Source organism: Pseudonaja textilis, chromosome 2, assembly GCF_049901715.1.
Source record: "Pseudonaja textilis isolate UNSWEBS1 chromosome 2, rPseTex1.2, whole genome shotgun sequence".
Taxonomy (NCBI): domain Eukaryota; kingdom Metazoa; phylum Chordata; class Lepidosauria; order Squamata; family Elapidae; genus Pseudonaja; species Pseudonaja textilis.
Genome location: NC_141991.1, coordinates 135380333 through 135404610, shown reverse-complemented (window position 1 = coordinate 135404610; position 24278 = coordinate 135380333). Strand labels below are relative to the sequence as shown.

At 41.4% G+C, this 24278-nt stretch overlaps 1 protein-coding gene and 2 long non-coding RNA genes across 3 annotated transcripts in view; 1 reads left to right on the top strand and 2 right to left on the bottom strand.

The window, feature by feature from the left end:
- Nucleotides 1-3011: 3011 nt before the first annotated feature.
- Nucleotides 3012-8052, bottom strand: LOC113452083 (sterol O-acyltransferase 2-like). The gene is made up of 6 exons (XM_087927685.1): nt 8043-8052; nt 7298-7352; nt 6908-6958; nt 6212-6319; nt 4096-4378; nt 3012-3260 (listed from the first exon to the last, which is right to left on the bottom strand). Exons 1-6 carry the CDS (start codon nt 8050-8052, stop codon nt 3012-3014), a joined length of 756 nt encoding a protein of 251 aa, XP_087783811.1.
- A 774-nt stretch (nt 8053-8826) lies between these two features.
- Nucleotides 8827-24278, bottom strand: part of LOC148127104 (uncharacterized) — a 68602-nt gene continuing 53150 nt past the window's right edge. The window contains exons 2-3 of the long non-coding RNA XR_015741931.1: nt 9978-10036; nt 8827-9057 (exon numbers count right to left, since the gene is read on the bottom strand). This is a non-coding gene — a long non-coding RNA (uncharacterized LOC148127104). The remainder of the gene's footprint in view (nt 9058-9977; nt 10037-24278) is intronic.
- Nucleotides 21097-24278, top strand: part of LOC113452035 (uncharacterized) — a 31892-nt gene continuing 28710 nt past the window's right edge. Inside the window, exon 1 of the long non-coding RNA XR_015741932.1 lies at nt 21097-21269. This is a non-coding gene — a long non-coding RNA (uncharacterized LOC113452035). The remainder of the gene's footprint in view (nt 21270-24278) is intronic.

Sequence of the window (24278 nt, the reverse complement as noted above, 5' to 3'; positions counted from 1 at the left end):
ATAATTTCAGTCATTAAATACAGAGCTGGACCATACACAGCTACAACAGTGGACTGCATTCAAGCAGAACTAAGAGCCCTGAATAGGAAGACCAGACACAATAATAAAAATTGATTCATGCTCTTCTACTTCAAGCATCAGCGAATATGGAATGTTGCAAGTACATCAGGCAGTTAAAGAATAAAAAAGCGCATTGGAAGAGTGTTTGAAGGACAGTGAAAAAGATGCACGGAAGCTAGTACACCAAGAAGGCTTACTAAGTCTCTGAGAGATCAAAGTGGCCTACAAAAAAAGATTAAATGACAAATAGAAAAGGGACATGGCAGAAAAGTTGTAGAAAGAGACAGGATAATTTTGGCTGTGCAAGACCAAATCTTAAGAACAAACACATACAAAACCAGAATTGAGAAGACAGCAATAGAAAGCAAATGCTGCCCCTGAAAAGAAACTGAAGAGAGTGAACTACCTTGTCAGCTACAAGAAGCTCATACAGATTGACAACAAACAGTAGCATAACAAAGGAGTAACAATAATACACTGGAATATCACAAGAAATATCATTTGCCGGCAAACAAGAACTGTTGGGAGCACAAAATAGACAAAGTAATAGAAAAAGAAGAAGCTAAAATGGTCTAGAATTCATATTCATTGTTGGATATGTCCAGGGGGGAAACCAGGGGTGGAATTCAAATTTCTTAACAACCAGTTCTGTGTGTGTGGCTTAATTTGTGGATGTGGCTTGGTGGTCATGTGTCTGGATGGGTATGGCTTGGCATGGCTTGGTGGTCACATGACTGGCTAGGCGTGGCTTGGTAGTTATGTGACTGGGTGGGCGTGGCGAGCTCAATGTTATTCACGTCAAGGGGTGCCTCTTCTGGCTCCTCCCCTCCCAGCCATTCCTTGTCACACCCAGCCTCAACTTATCTATAGTTCTGTAAAAATGTTCACCTTTTTTTGACTTTATTATTTACGTACTATAGATGTACTTTCATGGACCACTGAAAGGAGGAAATGCTCACATGCTTTGCTCAAGAGTATGATAGGCAAGAGGCTTTTAAGGGGCTGCCAGAAAGGGGGGGGGCAATGTATTTTCCAAAGCACCAGAAAGCAAAGAAGAAGCAATGGATGGAAATGGAACAAAAGGGAAGCAAACTAAGACTAAGGAGAAACTTCATGTGAGTGAAAACAATTAACCAGTGGAACTGCTTGCCAGCAGAAGTTCTGGGTGCTCCAACACTGGAGGTTTTTTTTAAAAAAGACTGGACAGCCATTTCTCTAGAATGGTATAGGGTTCCCACCAAGGTCCCTTCTAAGTGTTATTCTATTATTTTGACACCTTTCCAGGACCTCTACTCAGAGTTTGGCATCCTCAGTTTTTCTGCCTGAGCAGGGGTTGGACTAGAAGACCTCCAAAGTCCCTTTCAACTCTGTTAAACACACATATATTTATGCTCTGGACTATAGACATGTAAACCCTGAAAAATACCTGGGCAAAAGAAAGGCAGTAAAATCACTCTAGGTGTAGGGACAGTGTAAAAAATTAATATATGAAAAATAATGGAACAATTAAAAATAATAGTGTTAGGAATAACAAGGTTACCTAACGTAGTTTGGGTAAAATAATATATATAAACTATGATAGTAAGTTTAAGTGTGTGTCACTTTAAACTGCAAAGCATGTAATTTTGGGTGCGGTTGTGAACCGCCATAAAAGGGAGCAAGAGAACCTGATGATTCCTGATGACTGACTGGTTTGATGGATTGATGGTTTGTTAACTGCATGTTTTCCCTACTGCTGAGTTGCTGAACGTTGAAGGAAGAAAAAGAGGTTTGACTTCTTCATATCTCTACTGCGAGGAGATATATTAGTGGACTGATATCTGTAAGTTTACTGACCTCTTTTTCGACACTGGACTTTGCAACTGTATAATCCCCGGACGGACTGAACTAGTGAATGATATATGGACTGTTTTGACTATGCTAAAACTATTACTGGAATAAACTATTTAACTAGCACAGTGTATCTGTTTTACTGAGTGTAAGCTACAAAAACGTTTATCTCACATATTTTGCCTGCCTGCCTGACTGCCTTGCAGATTCTGCTAGGGTGTATCCCTAACACTGGTTATGGGCCCAGCTGCACAGTCAGACTAACCAGGATATAACAGGTTTATATAAAGTGAGAGTTAGTGTAGTTACACAATACTGTAAACAGACAGCTGTGTTTTATTAATTATAGTTTAATATCCAGAGAAAGATGGCACAAGTCAATTTACCAAGTTTGTCTCTAATATCCAAACTGGATGGAACAAACTATGTTTCATGGTCTATGAAATGCAGCCTACTTCTACGTAAAGAAGGTTTGTGGAGTATAATTCAAAACCCACCAGAGGTAGATGCTTGGGATCTGGATGATGAAGATGATGCCCAGAAAATACAAGAATATAAACTGAAGAATGAGCAAGCTCTCTGTATAATAGGATTGACACTCTGTGACCAGCACTTGTCCATATTCGTGGAGAAGAAACAGCTGCTAAGTGTTGGGAGAATTTAAGGAAGATTTATGTTCGAGACAGTGTAGGAGCACATATAAATCTTACACGGAAGCTGTTCAGAACACATCTTCAAAAGAATGGAGATATGTTGACTCATATAAACACTATGAAGAGGATTTTTCAGGAACTGCATGAAAAAGAGCTTATCTTCACTGAACTACATCAGGTTTATATAATTTTGTCTTCGTTAGATGAGAGCTATGACAACTATGTAACTTCACTGGAAGTACTGCCAAAAGATAACCTCACATTAATTGACATTACTGGCAGATTAATTGAAGAAGCCAGGAGAAGGCTTGAAAGGGATCAACTGAGAAGGGAACAACCACAAGAAGAGAAATTATCTTCGACAGCCTACACAATTAGAAAATGTTTTAATTGTGGAGGAAAAGGACATTTGGCTAGATTCTGCAAGAAAGATAAACGCCACAATGCCAGCCAGAATGCAAAAAGGCATCAAAAGGATGAAAAATGCTTAGAGTTAGCCATGTATAGCAATGAACCTGTGAACAACAATAATTTTGGGGTTGTAGATAGTGGAGCATCGCACTGCATAACGAAAGATAAGAAAAGATTTGTTAAGATATCCACGAGTTCACAACAGATATCGTTAGCTAATGGCTGGAAAATGAAATGGTCTCTGGCATGGAGAAGAGGAGGCATCGATTCTCTCAGAAATGAATAGCTTTTCATCAGGAACCGGATCTATGCCAGAGAGGGAAATGAGCAAGGAAACTGTGTGAGGTTGAGTCATGTTGTAGATATTCTTGCAGAGGACTTTAGTATTCTGCTATGCTACCTATCTGGCCTTTGGTACCATCCTTCAAAGAAAGGAATTACACCCATTAGTTAAGCAGCATGGGGTGATCTAAGATGTCTCTAATGCTCCCCATGGTGGATCCCATGGTGCTCCAGACATTGTCTGTCTAGACTTCTCAGACAGAAATGACCCCTGCACACTCACTTGGCTAACTGTCAGCTATACTGCCTGCTGATCTTTCTGCTCAACTTCTTGCTTGGATGAAATCTGTTTATCTTCCAGCTTGCAAGAAGAAAGTATATTTGAGGCCATGGCAAGTGCCACTGTAAGCATTTATGCATGACATATACATGACAATGGCTGCTAAGATTTTTAAAAGTGTACTGTATATCTTGTTCAGGGCAATGTATAATGAAGTATATGTCTTCAACCTGGCCTACCCTTAAAGACTCTATCTGGGGTTTGTCCAGACCATTCAGAGAACACCAGAAAGGAGAAAGCTGCCCTTAAACCTGGAGTGAGGTTGGCATGTCTCCTCTGTACAATGGCAAATCATTAGTTAAGTCAAACTTCCTGTGTATAGAAGTATACTTTTATGCTACAGGGGGCCTTCCTAGCACTTGCTGCTATCTATACTTTCCACGCTGAAATGTCCTGGGACAACCAGAATTCCTTCACAAATGCAACCTCACTTCAAAGTTCAACATTATCAACCCCCATTTCTGTTTAAGAACTCCTTTCCCCTGTACCCACTTTCTTTGTGCTGCCCCAGTGCCATACCTGCTCAAAGAGGATAATTGTACGGGAGGCAATTCCCAAATTACAATAGACAATAATATAGACGGGGAAGAAGCCCAGCACTGCAGCGTGGCAGAGTAGCAGCACCACCACCAAGGTGACCGTCCAGAGATTGGGGAACCTGGTCATCTTCAAGCAGCCTGACCATATTTGCAGGGCCTGGTAGGGCACAGATAAGGTGTAGAGGAACATGCAGAGCCAGGCAAAGAGTGCTGTGGGCAGATGTCGAAAGCCAGCGATAAAGACCTCGAAATCCAAAACAAGACTGTGAAAGACAAAGAAGAAAAAGAGCTCTAAGGATGCTGCCCAAAAGATAAGCATGTTTCAAATTAAATAAGCACTTTCTCTGGGGCATCCCCAATATTCAGTGGCATAACTGTTGAAAAGTGAAGGGGATGGGTTCTGCTATTTTGAGAAGAACCCGTGAAGGTTCTGTGAATTCTTCAAAATCGACAAAACAGAGTTAGAATGATGAAAAATCCACCTCCAACTGAAAAAATTGTGAACGGTCCCCCTCATTTTGTTCCCTAATCTTGTTTTGTTTCATAATTCTTGCTGCATAACAATTCATTTCTAACAATGCTTCAGCTTCAACAGAATTGCAGATGATTTCCAGGATTTGACTATCTTGGACATTTCTTTCTCCTTCTTTTTTTTTGAGGAATTATTTAATTTGTAAACTTGCTCAATTAAAAAATAGCTCACGGTAGCATACAACATTAAAAACAGATAAACACTACAATGAGCAGAATGGGCAAAAGGCTGCAATAATAGCAGAAGCAGATTTTTCATAAGTAGATGGAGACTGGCTCAAAACTGGCTTCATGTTTTCCCATGAATGAAGGCAAATATACGTATCCCAGAATAATGTTGGAGGATTCAATCAGGGTCAATCGCCAGGACAAGAGATTTAATCTTCCAAGTTTCACAATTGTGTAGGAACCCCTCCTCAGGGAACTTCTCTCTAACCAGAATGTTTGTTTGTTTGTTTTTCAGGTCTTTCAAGGTGTGTCACTCCATTGGACTAAGCATATTGTTTGGTTTGTGTGTGATCAGCACTGCCAATACTTTTTGCCCGATGGCATGTTTTTCTGGCTCTTGTATCTCAGATCTGTTGACTATAGAGTCTACTGCTGCTATAAATTCTCTTAGGGTGGTGTCACTCTCACGTTCTGTTGAGAGAGAAGTTCCCTGAAGATGGGCTCCAGCACGAGTCCGAAAACTCGGAAGACTAAACCTCTGGTCATGGTGACCGACCCTGACTGGATCCTTATATTTTCCTTTCTTATGGCTACTGGATCTGGATTGCAAAAATCCATCTGAGACATAGGTGGCACAGAGAAATATTTGTATACCTCTCTGCCAACATCACATGGTTGTTTGGATTTTTGCATATCCCACCCGCTCTGAAAGGATTAGTGTCCTTCTTTTACTGTTTCTTTTTTTTATATTTTTCCGTTCCTGTGTTAATAGTAAATTTAGCCTGATTTTCTTTGAAGTCAATTGGTCAATTAATCAATTTATTTATAGGTTTTGACCACTGTTCAGGTGGAATGGAATACAGTACAAATACAAACCATGTCAACAAATGGCAGGTGCATACTATGAGACACAACACATACGTTCAGCCATGAATACATGTCCAAAAGATAACAAGATTCATTCAGAAGGAGGGTAGAAGAAGTGAACTGCATTAGTAGGCTGCTAGCATAGAGAAGAGTGTTTGATGCCTAACAAAGGTGGCACCAAGGGAGGCATTCCTCACTTAGGCTTAATCTCTAGGTGGGCATAGGAGGGTCCCAAGTGTTACTGCTCAACAGGAGCCCAAAAACAAGAAGAAGAATAAATTGCATTCCCCTTTTACCTAGTAGATGAACAGTGACAAGTGGGAGGAGATGCAGCAAGGTCAGGGGCCCAAGACCTTGGCAGGTGCCCAAATCGGTTAAAACATGGTTGGAATCTAAGTTCAAAGATTAGGTAAATATGCTCTTAGGATTGTTACTGTGTCCCTTAACACAAAACAAATAGCATCATATCCCCAGAATTAGTATACATCAGTGGGAAGACCTTCCACCCTGCCCCCTCTTCTGAATCATACCGTCCTTCCTCGATGGAATCCACAATGATTTGTTTGAGGACAAAGATACAGAGCACGGCCACAAATATGTGATGGATTGTGCGGAAATGTTCCACCTCCAGTAACGTGCTGTAAAAGAGAGACAAGTTGCCAGCAAGTAAGTAATAGATGTTGGGAGAGATGGGCAGCTGGAGATCATTGGACAAGATTTGGGTCCCAAAGATTTTCATCTGGTCTTCTGTGCAAAAACTTGTAGTTTCACTTGTACAAAAGAAATAACATTCAAGTGGCTGGTGGGAAAATGTTCCATCTCTTATGATATACAGGTAGTCCTCAACATAGGACCGCAATTGAGCCCTTGGACCAAGCAGTTAACTTACTCCTGCTGAGACGACAAACAGCCTTATTCTAATATGCTAGTAATAACTTTGTGCTAGCCACCTAATCAACCTAATCCTTTCAAAAATACTTCCTTTTGTTTCCCATCTGCAGTATCTATTCCTTTTCCGGCACCCACCAAAGAGTCTCATCATTGTGTGGCTATGGAGAATGCTCAGTCCTTATCGGGCTGTTTCCAACTCTTGTTCTTCATCAATAGTGGAATATCAATTATTTTGTCCAACGCCACCTTTGGAACCTGAAGCCTTAGCGATCTGACTACTTTGTACATTGTCCCTCTGACTAAGTCTTGTTCATATCATGACCAGACATACTTACTCAAACAAGGACCGTAAAGGGACAAAGACCTTCTTCTTCAGACCCTTTTCTCTGCAAGATAAGATTACAATGCAGGTAATATTTAATAAGTCTCTCAAATGTCCAAACATATTTCTGTGGTCATGTGGCCTACATGATGTCACAGATGGCTGCTACCTTCCCACCGAAGTGGTACTTATTTTTCTACTCATATTTGCATGCTTTTGGACTGCAAGTTTGCCAGGAGCTGGGCTAGGATAGGAGCTCACCCCATCAAGTGACATCAGATCTCAGGCCTGAACTGCCAGCTTTCCCACCAACAAGCCTAGCATCTTAATTACACTGCTGAGCAAGGGGGCAGAAATAGCAAAATAAGAGCAAGAACTTCACAGAATTCATGCATCATATTACCTTCTTTGGAAACAGCTATCACTTGTGTATTTGAAGCCTTCCCATTTATCTTTTTCTATACTATAACCCAGTGGTGGGATTCAAATTTTTTTTAGTACCAGTTCTGTGGGTGTGGCTTGGTGGGCATGGCTTGGTGGGCGTGGCAGGGGAAGAATAGTGTAAAATCTCCAGTCAGAGGTGGTATTTGCCAGTTCTCCGAACTACTCAAAATTTCCACTACCGGTTCTCCAGAACTGGTCAGAACCTGCTGACTACCACCTCTGCTATAGCCACTATATAAATTTAGCAACTGGTAGCTGATTTCTTTTTCTTCTTCTCATTTTATTTGTTTTAAAATTGTTTTTATAACTTAGATGCATTAGCAACCAGAAGCAGAGGCAGAAGTACTAAAGGAATGATTGAAATCCTAATTATAACTTTTCATGTATTTGTATAATGTAGCCTGTTTGTTCTTAAGAGCAGAATATATTTCCTTTTGACAACTTTTTTTTTTTTTTTGAGAAAGGCTGTTAGTTTTTTTCTCAAAGCATTTTACGGTTTTTTGTCCACTTTTTTTTTTACAACCTTCTGGAAACTTTACTAAGACTTGTTTGTTTAGCCAAGCCCTTGGAGTGAGAGTTGGCTTCTCAGTGGTAGATTTGCTTTTATTGGTGATTATTGTCATATAATTAGCTGAAAACTATCTGCTCCCTGCTAAGTTAAATAAACATGGAGAGAGGTTCCTGAGCTAGCTAATTAAAAGCACTGCCATGCATTCTGTGTGGCATCTTATGTGATAAAATCAAGGTTTGTCCATTTATCTGTGATGACCCAGGGCGTGGCACAAAGACAACACAGTCACATAAGTAAGAAAAGTCCCTTTAATACCTCCAACTTTGCCCCCAATTCCAGTTACCTTAGCTGGAGAAAAAACTCTCCTGGACAGGGCAGGATAAGGAATTGCAGGCTTCAAAGACGAACAAAACACACACAGTTGGGAAGATGCCAGGAACTCAGATAAGCCTCGACCATAAAAGATCACGACGATTTGCTTTCCACAAATTGCTGTGTGCAGCTTCCCTTTTTAAACATTGTGTTTCCAACTGCAGCTAATGAAGAGAATCAGGGCCCTTTCCTCCCCTGTAAACCATGCAACTCATGTTGCTCCCTTCTCCATTCCTCCCTGTATGCCCTAGGATGAAGAGGGATGGGCCTGGATCTTCCTCTGAATTCCCTCTGCCTTGCTCTACCTCCCCCCTGCTCTGCCCAGCCAGACTTTGCCCTTCCCCAGTTTCTTTCACAGCCACCAGAGCCATACTCCCACTCCCTGTCAACTGCTCAACCTCCCCCTTGGAATCAGATTCTGACAGGGGCATGACATTATCCCTCTAGATCAGGGGTGTCAAACTCACATTGTCTTGGCATCATCACGTGATGTATCACAACTTTTTTCCCCTTTGCTAAACCAGGCATGGACGTGGTCAGCACATGATGCATCCGGCCCATGGGCTGCAAGTTTGACATCCCTGCTCTCGATTGTCTGGAACTACAACTCGTAGCATACCTGTTAGTGGCTTTATTAGCAGGACCTACTGGAATTTATAGGCCAATAAATTTTCCCCGTCCTTGTTCTAAAATCAATTGCAAGGAACCTCTTCCACGTGCTTTACTGGGACCAGGCTCAATTGCTGGGGTCTGGAATGAGCTGCTTCTTCCAAGGTCTTGTCCGAGAGATCATTCAGCCGATTGTGTACCTGTTCTAGTACCTTCGCCTTCGTTATCTACCAACAAAACAAAGGGAATTTAATGATGCCCAAGCCTGTCATAGATAGATTCCTAGAATGCATTTGGGTGATGGATACTTTGGTTGACTTGGTTCATTTGTATATCTCCTGGGGGAGGGTGGGTTGGTCCTTGTGGCTGAATTGACATTGTCGAGAATCTGTTGTATAATGTTATTTTACATGGTCTCCTATTCCAGCACTCTTGCAGTTTCCAATGTTTACTGCTTCCAATACCTGATGTAAAAGCTTCCCCATACTACATTTAGACAATATTTTTTTCTCAGTTTATCATATTTCAGCCCATGAATGAGATAATGTTGATGCATTGGTGTTAGCACATTTACAGATAATATCCAGACTATGGAGAAGGGAGGGGTTGGCAGTGATATAATAGAATCATGGTTTTCCCCGAAGCTGGGCTGAAGTGGTCTCCTTCCACCCAAATAGCCACCAAGGCAATGGGTGAGAAAACCAATATGATTTTATACATCTTGAGGCATTAGCTTTAGGGAAAGACCCATTTCTACTATGCCATTGGTAAACCCTCCCTATACCCTGTTCTATTCTTGGACATACTTTGAAAACCTAAGACCCAAGAGAACAACCAGCAGCTGCCTCTCAACTCAGTAGCTGAGTTACTACTTGAACTGATCAGATTGCCCAGGTGATTTGGTTCTAAACTTAAAACCAGTTGCCTCTCTCCTTTGATCTTTGATAGAAACTCCCTTGCCCGGAAGGCCTAGTAAATCTCCAGGACTTAATCCTCTCTGACAAGAATAGAGATCATGTAGCCCTGCAAACACAGAATTGACTATTTTCATCATTCTTGATAATTCATCAGTTAGGGACAATATTTGTTTATTCTCTCTAAATATTCTCCTGCTTTTATTATTACCTATTACAATATATATTATTACCTCCAGGTGTCTCTTCTATTGGATGTGGACAGTGATTTTCTCCAGGTGTTCAGCTTCTCCTAGAGAATTAGAAACAGCTTCACTTTAAAAACATGATTTGACATTGGGTGAATGGAGGATGTCAGCCCATTGTTTGGATTAGACAAAGATTTTCTCGTTGTACAGAGTTTTTTGTTCTAAATTACTACTCCAAATTTCAAGCATTTGTTTCTCCACTCTTCACATTCTCTTTCCTTTTGGGGTGGGGGGGTGGGGTTACAAAACAAGTCCCAAACAATTCTTCCAGGCTTCTGAAATATTTTGTTTTATTTTTTTAATTTTTTATTGGTTTTTAAAAACAAACATAAACAAACAAACATAAAAACCTCAAGCTATCTTCCATATGTGTACATATAGTGTGCCGGTTGGTTTACAAATCGTTTTGTGCTTCTATTTCATAGTCTTCAATTACAATTACATTGCATATAATCTCATATTTTCAATCAAAAATTAAATACCTTAGTATCATCATTAATCAATCATTTGACTATACTTTTATTCATTCATGTTTTCCAAGATAATCATAATTTACTTAGTTTATTTTATAACAGTTCATATTATCATCCCAAATCTATCCTAAAATCATTTTGATAGATATAATAAGAAAGAAGTACATCTTTATATATTTATTATTTTCTAAAAGTCTGCATATTTCATTACTGTATTTTATTGTCTAACTATTGATAGAAAAGATCCCAAATTTTATAAAATTGTTGATCCTCTTGTTCTCTAATTTCAAATGTCAATTTACTCATTTCAGCACATTCCAATATTTTCTTAATGATTTCCTCCTGTGATGGTATTTTCTCATTTTTCCAGTTTTTAGCAAATACAATCCTAGCCACTGTTAATACATTTACAATCAGGTATTTCAAGTCTTTACTGTATATTTCAGGTAAAATTCCCAATAAAAATATCTCTGGTTTCAAGTCTATATGTTTTTTTGTCATTTTTTCCAACCACATGTGGATTTTAGTCCAGTATTTTTTAGCATCTGCACAAGTCCATCACATATAGTAATATGAGCCAGATGTCTGATGACATTTCCAACATTTTTCAGATTTATTCTTGAACATTCTTGCTATTCTTGTCAGGGGGAAATGCCATCTGTAAAACATCTTATACAATTTTATTTTATATGCTGTTGACATTGTCATTTTATAATTTTGAGACCACAATTTTTGCCATTTCTCTAAATCGATCCCATATCCAAAATTCTTCCCCCAAGCAATCATAGTTTCTTTAACTTGTTCTTCTTCTAATTTAATTTCTAATAAATATCTGTACAGTTTTTTAATCACCTTTTCATCAGTATCTGTCAAAATCTTATCTAAATCAGTCAATTTATCATAGAAACCTTCCATTCTAGAATTTTTATCATACCTTGAATGTATTTGCGCATATGAAAACCAATTCATCTTTATACCTTGTTCCTCTAGTTTTTGTATAGATTTGAGTTCACCCTTTTCATTCAATATTTCACCATATCTAACTGTTTGTTCCTTTTTGTATATTATAGGATAAGAAACTGCTTCAATAGTCAATAACCAGACTGGAATCTTCAAATAACATTGTCTTTTAATCTTCTCCCAGTTTAACCACAGAGACTCCCGTATATAATGTCTTCTAAAATACCCCTGTGTTTTAGTTCCTTTATACCATAGAAAAGCATGCCACCCCAACAACAGATCATGTCCTTCTAATGTCAACAATCTAGTATTTCTTAGTGTTATCCATTTCTTAACTCACATCAGATTTGTAGCTTGATAGTACAACTCCCAATTAGGCAAACCAAATCCTCCTCTAATTCTAGCATATTGCAAAAGTTTCAATTTTATTCTCGCTTTCTTACCTTGCCATATATATTTCAACACAATTTTATTTAGATCTTCAAAGTAGTCTTTTCCAAGCCTAATTGGAATTGTTTGAAACAAATATAAAATTCTGGGTAATACATTCATCTTGATTGTTGAAATTCTCCCTATTAGTGACAGTTGTAAATTTTCCCATTTTGCCAGATCTAGCGCTATCTGCTGTTTAAGTTTGATATAATTATTCTCTTTTAATGTACTACAGCTTGCTGTCAAATATATCCCCAAGTACTTGATCTTATTTGTGACCTGAATTTTCAATAGGTCTGCCAGTTCTTCCTTTTGTCTTAATAGCATATTCTTTGTCAAGATCTTTGTCTTATCTTTATTTATTTTCAAACCAGCCACCTTTCCATATGTCTCTATCTTTTCTATCAATTTTGATGCTGTTTCTAAAGGGTCTTCTAAAATAAAAACCAGATCATCTGCAAATGCTTGCAACTTAAATTCTTCCTTTTTGATTTTCATTCCTTTTATATTCTTTTCATCTCTAATATTTCTGTTTAGCACTTCCAAAGTTAACACAAACAACAAAGGTGATAGTGGGCACCCTTGTCTTGTTCCTTTTCTTATATTGATACAGTCTGTCAGTTCTCCCTCTATCATTACCTTTGCTGTTTGTTTATAGTATATAGCTTCTATTGCTTGAATAAATTTTCTAGCAAAACCCATCTGTTCCAACAGTAATAACATGAATCGCCAATTCACATTATCAAATGCCTTCTGTGCATCTAGAAATATCAGAGCCATTTGTTTTTCAGGATGTGCCTTGTAGTATTCCAAGGTGTCCAAGATTACTCTCATATTGTCTTTAATTTGTCTCTTTTGGCAGAAATCCATTTTGATCAGGATGGATAAAATTATTTAAATATTTTGTAAGTCTTTCTGCCAATATTGAAGCAAAGATTTTATAATCTGCGTTTAGTAGGGAAATGGGTCTATAGTTCTTAATTTGTAATGGGTTGGCCTCCTCCTTTGGAATAAGTGTAATATAAGCTTCTGACTATGATTTAGGTATCTTCTTCATTAACATAACTTCATTCATAACTTCTAGCAATGGAAGATTCAACAATTCTTGTAATGTTTTATAAAATTCTGCCCGAAGACCATCTGGGCCTGGTGCCTTTCCATTATTTTGCTTCTTGAGTGCTTCAGTTAACTCCATCATCGTTATATTGCTTTCTAACATTGTTTCAGTCTCTTTAGGTATCTGAGGTAAATTAGCATTCTGTAAGTACTATTTAACTCTTTCCTCATCAATATTCTCTTGCGTATCTAATTTCCCATAGAAGTCTCAAATGATTTCCTTCTTCTCTTTACTACCATGGCAAACTTGGCCTTGATCATCTATTAATTGGAATAGTTTCCTTGATTCTTTCTCCTTTCTCAATTTGTATGCTAACCATCTACCTGGTTTGCTTGTGTCTTCAAAGTTTAGCTTCACTGTTTAGCACCTCTAATTTTCTGTGCTAATTCTTCTTTTTCTATTTGACCCATTTTATGTTTAATTATATCCATTTTTAGCTTGATGTCCTTTTTCTGTGGCATTTTCTGTAGCTCTTTTTCAAGTCTTTTATGCTCATCCTCTAAGGCCTTAGAGGCTAGTCTTTCACAGTATTCCTTTTCCTTGTATAGTCTATTATCAAGCCTCTAACATATGCCTTCATTGTATCCCATACATTCTGAATTGATGTATCTTCTTTTTTGTTTTCTTTAAAGAAAAAAGCCAATTCTTTCTCCATCCACTGTGTGAAGTCTTTTTCCTTTAAAATAGTATTATTTAACGTCCATCTAGATCTTCTTTTTTGTCCTTTCCATTTAATTGTCATTGGATTGTGATCTGCCCAAGTACTTGTTTCAATATTTATTTCTTGAATATTAGTTATTAATTCTGTTGACATCCATATCATATCTATTCTGGACCATGATAGGTGTCCATTTGAATAGAAGGTGTATTGTTTAGTTTTAGCATTCCTTTCTCTCCATGTATCTTTTTAGTTTATTTCATCTACCATTTTTAAAAAAGTTTTTCCCACTGGGAGAGCTCTGGTGCAAGGATATGGACAACTGCTTGAAAGCTGGATCTTTTTATTTTTCAGGAAGGCAGAGAACAGTGAGAAGTCTGTATTCCTGGGCTAGCTAGCTTCTTATGGTAAGTCCCTGTTTTTTTATATCCTTTTCTCCCTTTGTAAGTTGATTTTATGTGAGTGTTTGTATTTGTGCCTAATGTTTCAAATCCTGTTTGAGTTTTCTTTATTCCCACAGGAGGGCAAACTCTACGGGGTGCGGAAGGCGAACTCCGCAGGGTGGCCAGATTGTATTATTGGTTTTCCGTAATCTCTTTTATCTTTAAGATAGTTTTTCATATTTGTTCTGTGGCAATCTCCTGTCTGTCCCTTTTGTAATTTATATTTTTTGTCTTTTGTCTGTTTGTTTTGCTTATTTGGTATGTCCTGTGTTTGTAAGGATTTTCTAAATTATCTTTTGTTTTCTTTTCCTATTTGTCTAGTTTTCTAAATTACTTAGGCTTTTGTCTATAGGGATTCTTTAATACTTTTTATTTGATTCCTTTTCCTATGTCAGTTTGTTTTCTGGCTGACCTGATGTTTCCCTTTGGCTTTTCCTGTTTTTTATGACATTACTCTCTTCATGAAGTTCCCTTTCCACAGCCCAAAATGGGGCCTACCAAGCCTCCTTGGAGTCTCCTGGGAGCAAAAACAAGGTGTGAGGGAGCAGCACTGGACCCCCCCCCCCCAGACCCCGTTTTTGCTCCCAGGAGGCTGCCCTACACTTTCCTGTGAGCCAGACAGGCCTCGTGGGGACTCCTTGGGGAGGTGGGGTGGGCAGGGCCAGCTGGTCTTTGAAACTACTTGTCCACCAAACTGGATGTAAAATTAACATCTGGTTCACCTGAACTGGCCCAAACTGGCAGAATCCCACCCCTGACTGGCATGTATTTGTTGGTTGCAGTGTACTGGGGACATTAGATTCCCTTTTGTGACTCTCTGACAAGCAAAGTCAATGGGGAAGACAGATTCACTTAACAACACTGCTACTAAAAATAGCTGAGATTCACTAAATTCTGGCAAGAAAGACCATATAATTGGGGACAACTCACTTAACAACTATTTTGCTTAGCAATGGCAATTTTGGTTTCAATTATGGTCATACTTTGAGGACTATCTGTATATAAAAAAATGAAAAGGCACTTGGAGTTAAATGCTAACTTAAATAAAAGAATGATAGGAAACTGTATTTGTTAATTGGGAAACATCTTATCTGATTTCTCTCAAATGCAATGTTAAGTTTATAAATGTGCCATTCTTTTAGAATGGGTCCAAGAAGTCTTCTGGCTGTACTTCCTGCTCTATCGGAAGCAAGGACAATGAGCTCCGTGGTCCCACTCTGAGCTCTCCCAGTCAGAGGGCTCTGTAAGGAGCCATAGCCACCCCGGAGGGGTGGTGGAGTAAAGGTGGTTGCTGTGCAGGTTGAGGAGAGCTGTATCTCTCCTCCCTTACTCAGAAATTCTGAAGACGAAGTAGCAAAATGGCTGCCATGAAGCCGGGGGGCAGTCTGAGCACCTAACACAATGCAGTAGTGAAGAGATAGTGAATGGCGTGTGAACTGAGTGAGGTAATACTTTTTGTTGAAATCTGACTCCAAGGAATTTAAGGGGAATATATATATCCAGAACTATTTATCAAAGCAGCAAACAGGCACCTTGGAAAAATACCAAAAAAATTAAGAAAATAATTTTTTAAAAAAAATTTTTTATAGAAAATTGAACTCTCAAAGTAAAAAGACATGGTATCAAGAAGGCATTTTTAAAATGCTGGAATCATGCACCTAAAATCTTTTTTATAAATACTACCTACTTATTGGATTTATAATTTAAAATAATTAAAATTGGACTTGCCAGCAACATAGCAGAGAAGTTGAAACAGGCTGAAGTAAAGAGCACAACTATGAGAGGGCAACTATGGAAGTCTGGAAATAACCATCTGAAGGACTGAAAATACTCATTGGATTACATGCATCTACTCTAAGACCACTGGAAATTTGAATAACAAACAAGAATTTCAGTTAAAAGCCCCTTGAATGTTATTGAATGTACAAAAGTCACTTGAAGAGGTGTGGAAAGCACCCTGGTGTATTTAAAATTGATTTGACCGACTAGTGATGATATATTAAAAATTGTGATCTGGTAAGCTTTGTTTTGAATCAACGAATCCTGGACAACTGGCCAAAAAAGGAGAATTATTAAATTAAATAAATCACAACGCAAGGTGGAAAGGAGCGGAGTTTTAAATGGAATGGAGCTGATGTTTCAAAGCATTAAGGATCTTTTACAGAAACAAAATTAGGCGATGGTGAAAATACTTGATCGTATAGACCAAAAACTGGACAATATTATACCAGGGACAAGGAGCAAAGACCATGACAATGAGCAAAGAAAGTAGCTGTCAGAAGGAATTGAGGGGAAAGCAGAACTGAGAAAACAACAAAAAGAAGACAAATGTCAGTGTTCCAGAGAAAATCCATTCCTTCTAGTAACTCCACCATCTCAAAGCACTTTTATTTTTATTTTTATTGGAACAGTACATGGCACATACTGGGGAAGTCCAGCAACAAGGAGGAGATGCTACTAAAATTAATATTGATTAAGGAATTGAAACAGGGGGGAAATATTTTAAAGGTTTTAAAAAGGGAATGGGACAAACAGGAAGATATCTGGGGGAAAGGGATGGGGCTAGAACAGATAGCTTTAAAAATTAGGCAGTGGGAAAGAATAGAGAAGGGAGGGAAAGTTAGATTGCAGAATCAGAATATAGAGCTAGAATTAGATGAAGTAAAAGATTTACAAGAAGAATATGAGAGGCAAGTAAAAAAGAAAGAATAAAAGTTCTGATGCGGACAAAAGATGGTGAATAAAAAAAAAAGAGAGTAAAGATTTTCCATGAATACATTTTAATAAACATAGGGGTATAAATATTATATTTATTTAGGATGGATAACTATCTTGTATGTAGACATTAGCATAATATTTTAAGATAAATAGATATGAAGAATGAAATATGGGAATTATGAATAAGAATTAAATATTAATTGGAAAATTAGAGATTGAATGATGACATTAAATATGCATAAAATATGATTAGGAGCAAAATGATAAAATTAAACAATGGATGATTAGATAATGAAAGAACATATTTTAATGTAAATATGTGTATTAACAGTAGAAACATGGATTGGATGATTGGTAAGAACATGAATAGATGTATTTTAAATGTTTAAAAGATTGTGATTGGTACTACATGTATACATTGAGATATTGGTTAATAAAAGAAAGAAGGATGAGATTTTAATACAAATAGATGGAAATAAATAAGGAAAATATGATTAAAAAGAAACATCTTTGAATATTACAATGGTATGGGGGAAACTAAAATTAAAAGAGAGATAGAAATAAGAGGGGAACAATAATACATATATATTAATATATCAAGATATATGAAAGATCAAGAGATAGATTTAGAAAATGAAGGGCGGAAGTATAAGATATGTGTAAATAATAGGAAATAATGAAAATGAAATGTAATAATTGGGACTAATAATATGTTTATTTGTATCAAAATGTATGATACCAAGGTATCACACCATTCACATATTGATATGTATAAAGAATATAAAATAAAAAACTTGACAAAAAAGCTGAGTTCTTTATTATTTCAGATCTATAGACAGAATCTTGCCTCTACTATCTACATCTACAATACACTATTAGGGAGAAGCTGTCTTCAGCCTCTTTCTCTCGCATATCTCACTTCCTCTCACATATAATGTTATGTCTTTGGAACTGGTTGGAGTCCCCAACCAGGTCCGCTGTTTGAGCGGGAGCACCAGCCGCTCCCATTGGCTGGCTCCGTTTGACAGTCGGCTATAAAAGCCAGCTGTCGAGCAGAGCCAGCCCGTTGTCGCCAGCTAACCTGCTAGTTAGAAGGCAGATGCGGCAACCCTTTATTCCCTGTAATAAAGCCTGTTCGTTGTTCACTCTGGCTCTTGCCTCTTCCTTCCATCGCTCTACAACACTGGCGACGAGGATGGGATGTGATCGAAGGCTAGCCAGACGTGTTTTTCAAAAGAGCTGTGGTCACTGAAGAGCGAAGCCACGGGCGCTGAAGCAGCAGCCGCCAATGCTCACAAAGAGCGCGAAATTTAAAAAAGCCTCCGTAGCTTTTGAGCTGAAAGCGAAGCCACGGGCGCTGTAGCCGCAGCCGCCGGCGCTCACAAAGAGCGCGAAATTCAAAGAGCCTCCGTAGCCTAGAGAGACAGTCACCGCCTACGCTCTTCTAAGAGCGCGAATTTCAAAATACGACTGAAGAAGACGAACCCTGCATCTTCAAAATGAACGCTAATCCAGCATTCCCACCATTCAAGCCAACCGAGGAAACGTGGGACTCATACAAAAATCGTTTCAGCCATTTCCTTGATGCCATCGGTTTAGCAGACACCGCTGAACACAGGAAGAAATCCTACTTCCTCAGCTATTGTGGGGCTGCAGTTTTTGACACCGCTACAGCACTAGTCGCCCCTCGCACTATCAGAAGCGTACCGTGGGATGAACTCCAAGAAATCCTCTCCAACCACTACTCGCCAAAGCCATCTCAGATAGCCAGGAGATTCGCCTTCAGAATTAGAAAACAGGCAGAGGGTGAGTCAATCAACGAGTATATGGCAGCTCTGAGGACAGCTGCCTTGCAGTGTGGGTTCAAAGACTACCTAGAAGACATGTTATTGGACCAGATCATCTGTGGGGTCAGGGACCTGAGGCTCCAAAGACATTTGCTAGCAAAAAAGGACTTGAACCTAGCTCTTGCCATAGAGGAAGCCCAAGCTGCTGAGCTCTCTGCCCAATCAGCAGCTGAAATTCAAGGTACTCCGTTAAAGCCCAGCAGTTCCACCATCCATTCAGAGGAAGTGCTCAGTGATGAAACCCCACAGACTCATCAGACATTAACCGTCTTAAGCAACAGAAGCCTTCACAGGTAGGAGCGGGGCAGAGAAACAACTTCGCCCCCAAACAACCTTCCATTTGCCTAACCTCGGAGGCTCCCACTCTAGGGCATCCTGCAGGTTTAAGAACGCCATCTGCCTAAATTGCCAAAAGAAGGGTCACCTCGCTAGAGTCTGCCAAGCAGGCGTACCTTGCCTCAGAGACCTCCACCACCTTCTAATTCCCAAAGGCAAGTGGAGGACTGCTATACCTGCTACCACGCTAACCATACTTCCCAGACTCCCAATAAAATCAAAATTTCTATTTCTTTAGAAGGTAAACCCTGCAGGATGGAGGTAGACACGGGATCGGCACTTTCAATCATCTCCTGGGATACCCTAAAGAAGATCCAGCCCAGACTGTCGAAGAAGCAGCTACAGAGATGCCACCTGACACTGCGGGACTACCAGGGCAAGAACATCCCTGTCCTCGGGAAAGGCAAGTTTTTAGTTCAATTCCAAGCCTTTAAAGGCCATTTACCTTTAGTGGTTGTTAATGGTGCCCTCCCCAGTCTGTTGGGGCTAGATTGGTTCCCCTCCCTCGGCCTTAGTGTAACTGGGATCCATGCTGTCTCAACTTCTGACGTAGATGCACTATTTTCAGATTACTCTGATGTGTTTAGCAGCGAGCTGGGTTGCTATTCTGGCACCCCCATCTCCTTCTCTGTGGACCCCCAGGCAATTCCTCTGCGCCTTAAGCCACGCAGGGTGCCTTTCGCCATCCGTCCCAAGTTGGACGCAGAACTAGATAAGCTACTAAAGCAAGGGGTGTTAGAACCAACTGATTTTGCCAAATGGGAGACCCCCATAGTCACCCCACTCAAGAAAGATGGCAGTTTAAGAATCTGCGCAGACTATAAAACCACCCTCAACCGTTACCTGCAGGTCAGCGCATACCCTGTCCCTGTTATTCAGCACCTGTTACACACCTTGAACCCGGCACCATTTTCGCCAAGTTAGATATGTCCCAGGCATACCAACAGTTCCCTGTTGATGATCAGACAGCTGAATTACAAACCATAGTCACACATAGAGGGGCATTCAAGTGTAAACGCCTCCAATTCGGTGTAAGTGTAGCCCCGGGTATATTCCAATCACTCATGGAAAGGATTCTCCAAGGTCTCCCAGGGGTTGTCCCTTATTTCGATGACATCTTAGTCTCAGCAATTGACAGGCCTCAGCTCATACAGAGGGTCAGAGCAGTTCTAGAGAAGTTTAGGCAGCATGGCCTCAAACTTAAAAGGGAGAAGTGCGCCATCACCACTAGGCAAGTGGACTTTCTGGGATATAGGATAGACGCCTCTGGCATCCACCCAATCAAATCCAAGGTAAAGGCCATCCATGAGGCACCCACACCAACTAACAAGACGGATCTCCAAGCTTTTCTGGGGCTACTAAACTTTTACGCCTCATTTCTCCCGCACAAAGCATCTATCGCTGAACCCTTACACAGGCTGTTAGACAAAGAATCCCCCTGGCATTGGGGACCCAAAGAAGCCCATGCTTTCAAGTCAGTCAAATCCTTACTTACATCGGATGCAGTTTTAATTCAATTTGATCAACGACTCCCCCTGGTCCTAGCTGCTGATGCATCCCCTTTTGGGATTGGGGCTGTCCTAAGCCACAGACTTCCCAACGGTTCCGAGGCGCCAATTGCCTTCTTCTCTAGGACCTTCTCTACGGCAGAAAGGAACTACAGTCAAATAGATAAAGAGGCCCTGGCTGCGGTGGCTGCAGTTAAAAAGTTTCACGAATTTTTGTTCGGGCACCATTTTGAACTTGTAACTGACCATAAACCTCTCCTGGGACTCTTATCAGGGGATAAGCAAACCCCGCAGGTACTATCATCTAGAATGACCAGGTGGACTTTGTTCCTGGCCGCTTACTCATTCAAGTTGGTGCATCGACCTGGCAAAAACTTGAGTCACGCCAATGCCCTTAGTCGCTGCCCCCTACCAGTCCCAGTCGAAGACCCAGCACCGGTTCACGCCATTTTGAAGTTAATGAACTTAAATTACCAGTTACAGCCGAGGACATTGCTGCGCACTCAAAAAAAGACAAGATAATTGCCCAGGTTCTGGACTGGGTGGGAAGGGGGTGGCCGGAAACTCAAGGTACCGTTGACTTTGCTCCTTTTAAAACCTGTCAGCAGGAACTATCGAAGCTACAGGGATGTCTGTTGTGGGGTACAAGGGTAGTCATCCCAGCCACTCTTCGTGTACCCATCCTGAAGGTGCTTCACGAGGGCCACCTGGGCATCGTAAGGATGAAGGCTCTGGCCCGCAGCTACGTTTGGTGGCCCGGCATGGATGCCCAAATCGTCAGCTGGGTAAGCTCATGCCAACCTTGCCAAGAAACCAGGGCTGCCCCACCAGCTGCCATGCCCACCAGGTGGGAGAGTGCTAGTGCCCCTTGGTCCCGCCTGCACATCGACCTGGCTGGACCGGTGCATGGCAGGACCTTCTTGGTGGTTGTGGACTCCTACTCCAAGTGGATAGACCTGGCCCTGCTACCCTCGACTACCACCCAAGCGATAGTTAAGGCCCTGACCCGCTTATTCGCTACCCATGGACTCCCTGACACGCTGGTGTCTGACAATGGCCCGCAGTTCACGTCATGTGAGTTCAGTATGTACGTTGCTAACTTGGGCATCCGACACATCCTTATAGCTCCCTTTCACCCCGCTAGCAACGGGATGGCTAAGAGGGCAGTCAGGTCAGCCAAGGAGGCACTCGCCAGGTTTGGCCAGGAAAACTGGCACTCTAAACTGTCACGTTACCTTCTGAGCCAACATACGACGCCATGCACCACTACTAATAAATCCCCTGCCGAACTCTTGATGGGGAGACGCCTTAGGACCACCCTGGACAGGTTGCACCCCCACTACTGCCCAGATGCCCCTTTAGGGTCTGACAGTCTGGTCAGGGACTTTGTCCTGCATGACCTGGTGTACGCCAGGAATTATGCAGGGGATCCTTTGTGGGTACCTGGTCAAGTCGTATCGGTCACAGGTCCGAGATCCTACAGGGTCCTCCTGGAAGATGGACGCTTGTGGCGGAGACACATGGACCAACTCAGAAGGCGATGGAGAGGTGCGACCGTTACCGGCCCAGCCCGAACTTCCAGCACCAGGGGCTCCCTGCCGGTGCCAATCTGCTCAGACGGAAGCTCCCTGCGGGACCCGGTCTACCCCGTCGACCAGGAGAGTTTGCTGGAGGACCCGAGTTCCCGACCAGAGTCACCAAACCAACAGCCAAGCAAACCTGTTTGCCAGCCGGACCTAGCGACTCGCCCAGGTCAGCCCGAACTGGGGGACTTACCAAACTCGCAGAACACTACACCTGACCAAGCCCATTCCCCAACAACCTCCGAGGCGTTTCCCGGGGGCAAGGACTTGGCGCCAGCCAGCAGTTTACCCGGGTTACGACGTTCTGGTCGCCAGCATAGACAACCGACTTACCTAAAGGACTACGCATGTCCCCAGCTGGGGGAAAGGAGTGTTATGTCTTTGGAACTGGTTGGAGTCCCCAACCAGGTCCGCTGTTTGAGCGGGAGCACCAGCCGCTCCCATTGGCTGGCTCCGTTTGACAGTCGGCTATAAAAGCCGGCTGTCGAGCAGAGCCAGCCCGTTGTTGCCAGCTAACCTGCTAGTTAGAAGGCAGATGCGGCAACCCTTTATTCCCTGTAATAAAGCCTGTTCGTTGTTCACTCTGGCTCTTGCCTCTTCCTTCCATCGCTCTACAACATATAACATATAATGTCTGGACTGGGTTCAGATTGGCAGGAGATTCTTGGGATTGAACTCCAAAGAATTTAGCAGATATTACTTAACCCTCTAGTAAAGTAATATAAGGCTTTTTGCTGTGGCTCCCTAAATGCTAATCTCTGCATAGTACTATCTAATTTGAAGACTTGATTGAAAATCCTCAGATAATTTATCCACAGCAAGGCTACCCACCCCCATTTGTGCAACAAAATACACCATCCATGCCCCTTAAATGCCTTCTTACCACTGAGTATTTGTGTTCCCTCTTCTCCCCTGGCCTGCTCCTGGGAGCTTCTTTGCCTCATGCCTCCAGGGCTCATTTCCCTTGGGTCCATGATGGCTCTGAAAGTAGAGTTTCTTAGGTTAATTTCACACTCTAACCCAGCAGTCACATAACTAATTCACCAGGGGAGGAAATAAAGCTTCTGGAGCAGAGGTGGGATTCAAATTTTGTAACAACCAGTTATGTGAGCACGGCTAGGTGGGCATGGCTAGATGGCCATGGCCATGTGACTGGGTGGGTGTGGCTTCTTTTTTGGCAGCAACAACCCCTCCCCATTTTTTGAGCCTCCTGGGCCTCGGGGAAGCCTCCTCCGGGAGCGTTTTTGCTCCCAGGCTTCCCTGGGGCCCAAGAAGGAAAAAACGGAACCTGGGTGGGCATGCAGCACCCCCTGCTCCATTTAGGAGGGGGGCATTTTTGCTCCCAGAAGGCTTCCCTGGGGCTCAGGAAGGAAAAAACGGAGCATGGAGGTGTGTGCAGCCCACCCCTGTGCTCCATTTTGGAGCCTTCTGAGCCTCAGGGAAGCCTCCTGGGGGAGCTTTTTTGCTCCTAGAAGGCTTCCCTGGGGCTCAGGAAGGAAAAAAAAAACAGAGCATGGGGAGGGGGCATGCAGCATCCTCCTGTGCTCCATTTTGGGGCCTTCTGGGCCTCTGGGAAGCCTCTTGGGTGAAGCAGTAAGTAAGTGAGGGGAATCCTGGCATGGCTGATCATAAGAACAGCTGATCGTCAGGACAGGGGAAAAAAGAAATGCTTTAAGGAGTAACTGGACAGGAAAGAATGGAGTCAGCAATGTCGGGCATGTGCGCAATGTTGTGCATGCATTATAAGGACTGACTGAGTGGGGTTGGGAGGGGTGGAGGGAGACGGGTGGGGTCAGCCAGTGGCATGATTTGCTGGTTCTCCGAACTGCACAGAATCATAACAACCAGTTCTATAGAACCAGTAGAATCCCACCCCTGCTCTGGAGATAGAACTTTGCAGTTCCTTAATGCTTCAATGAGGTAACTGGTATCAGGTAGTGATAGCAAAGGTAGAAGTCTGACCTCCCTACCATGATGAGCAAGTTATACATTTTCAACTGAACTTTTCACAGAAAAAAGTGGTAATGGAGCCAGGTTTTCAAGATCTTCCATTATTCATACCATTTTATTTTCTGAATCAAATTAGCAAATATTTATTTCAGAACTGAAACAATTCCATCTGAGAGTCAGTGCAAAGGAGCTATTTATTTCCCAGGCCCTACAATTTGAGGATATATCAAGGATAGATTTTCTCAGCTGAAGTCAAACACT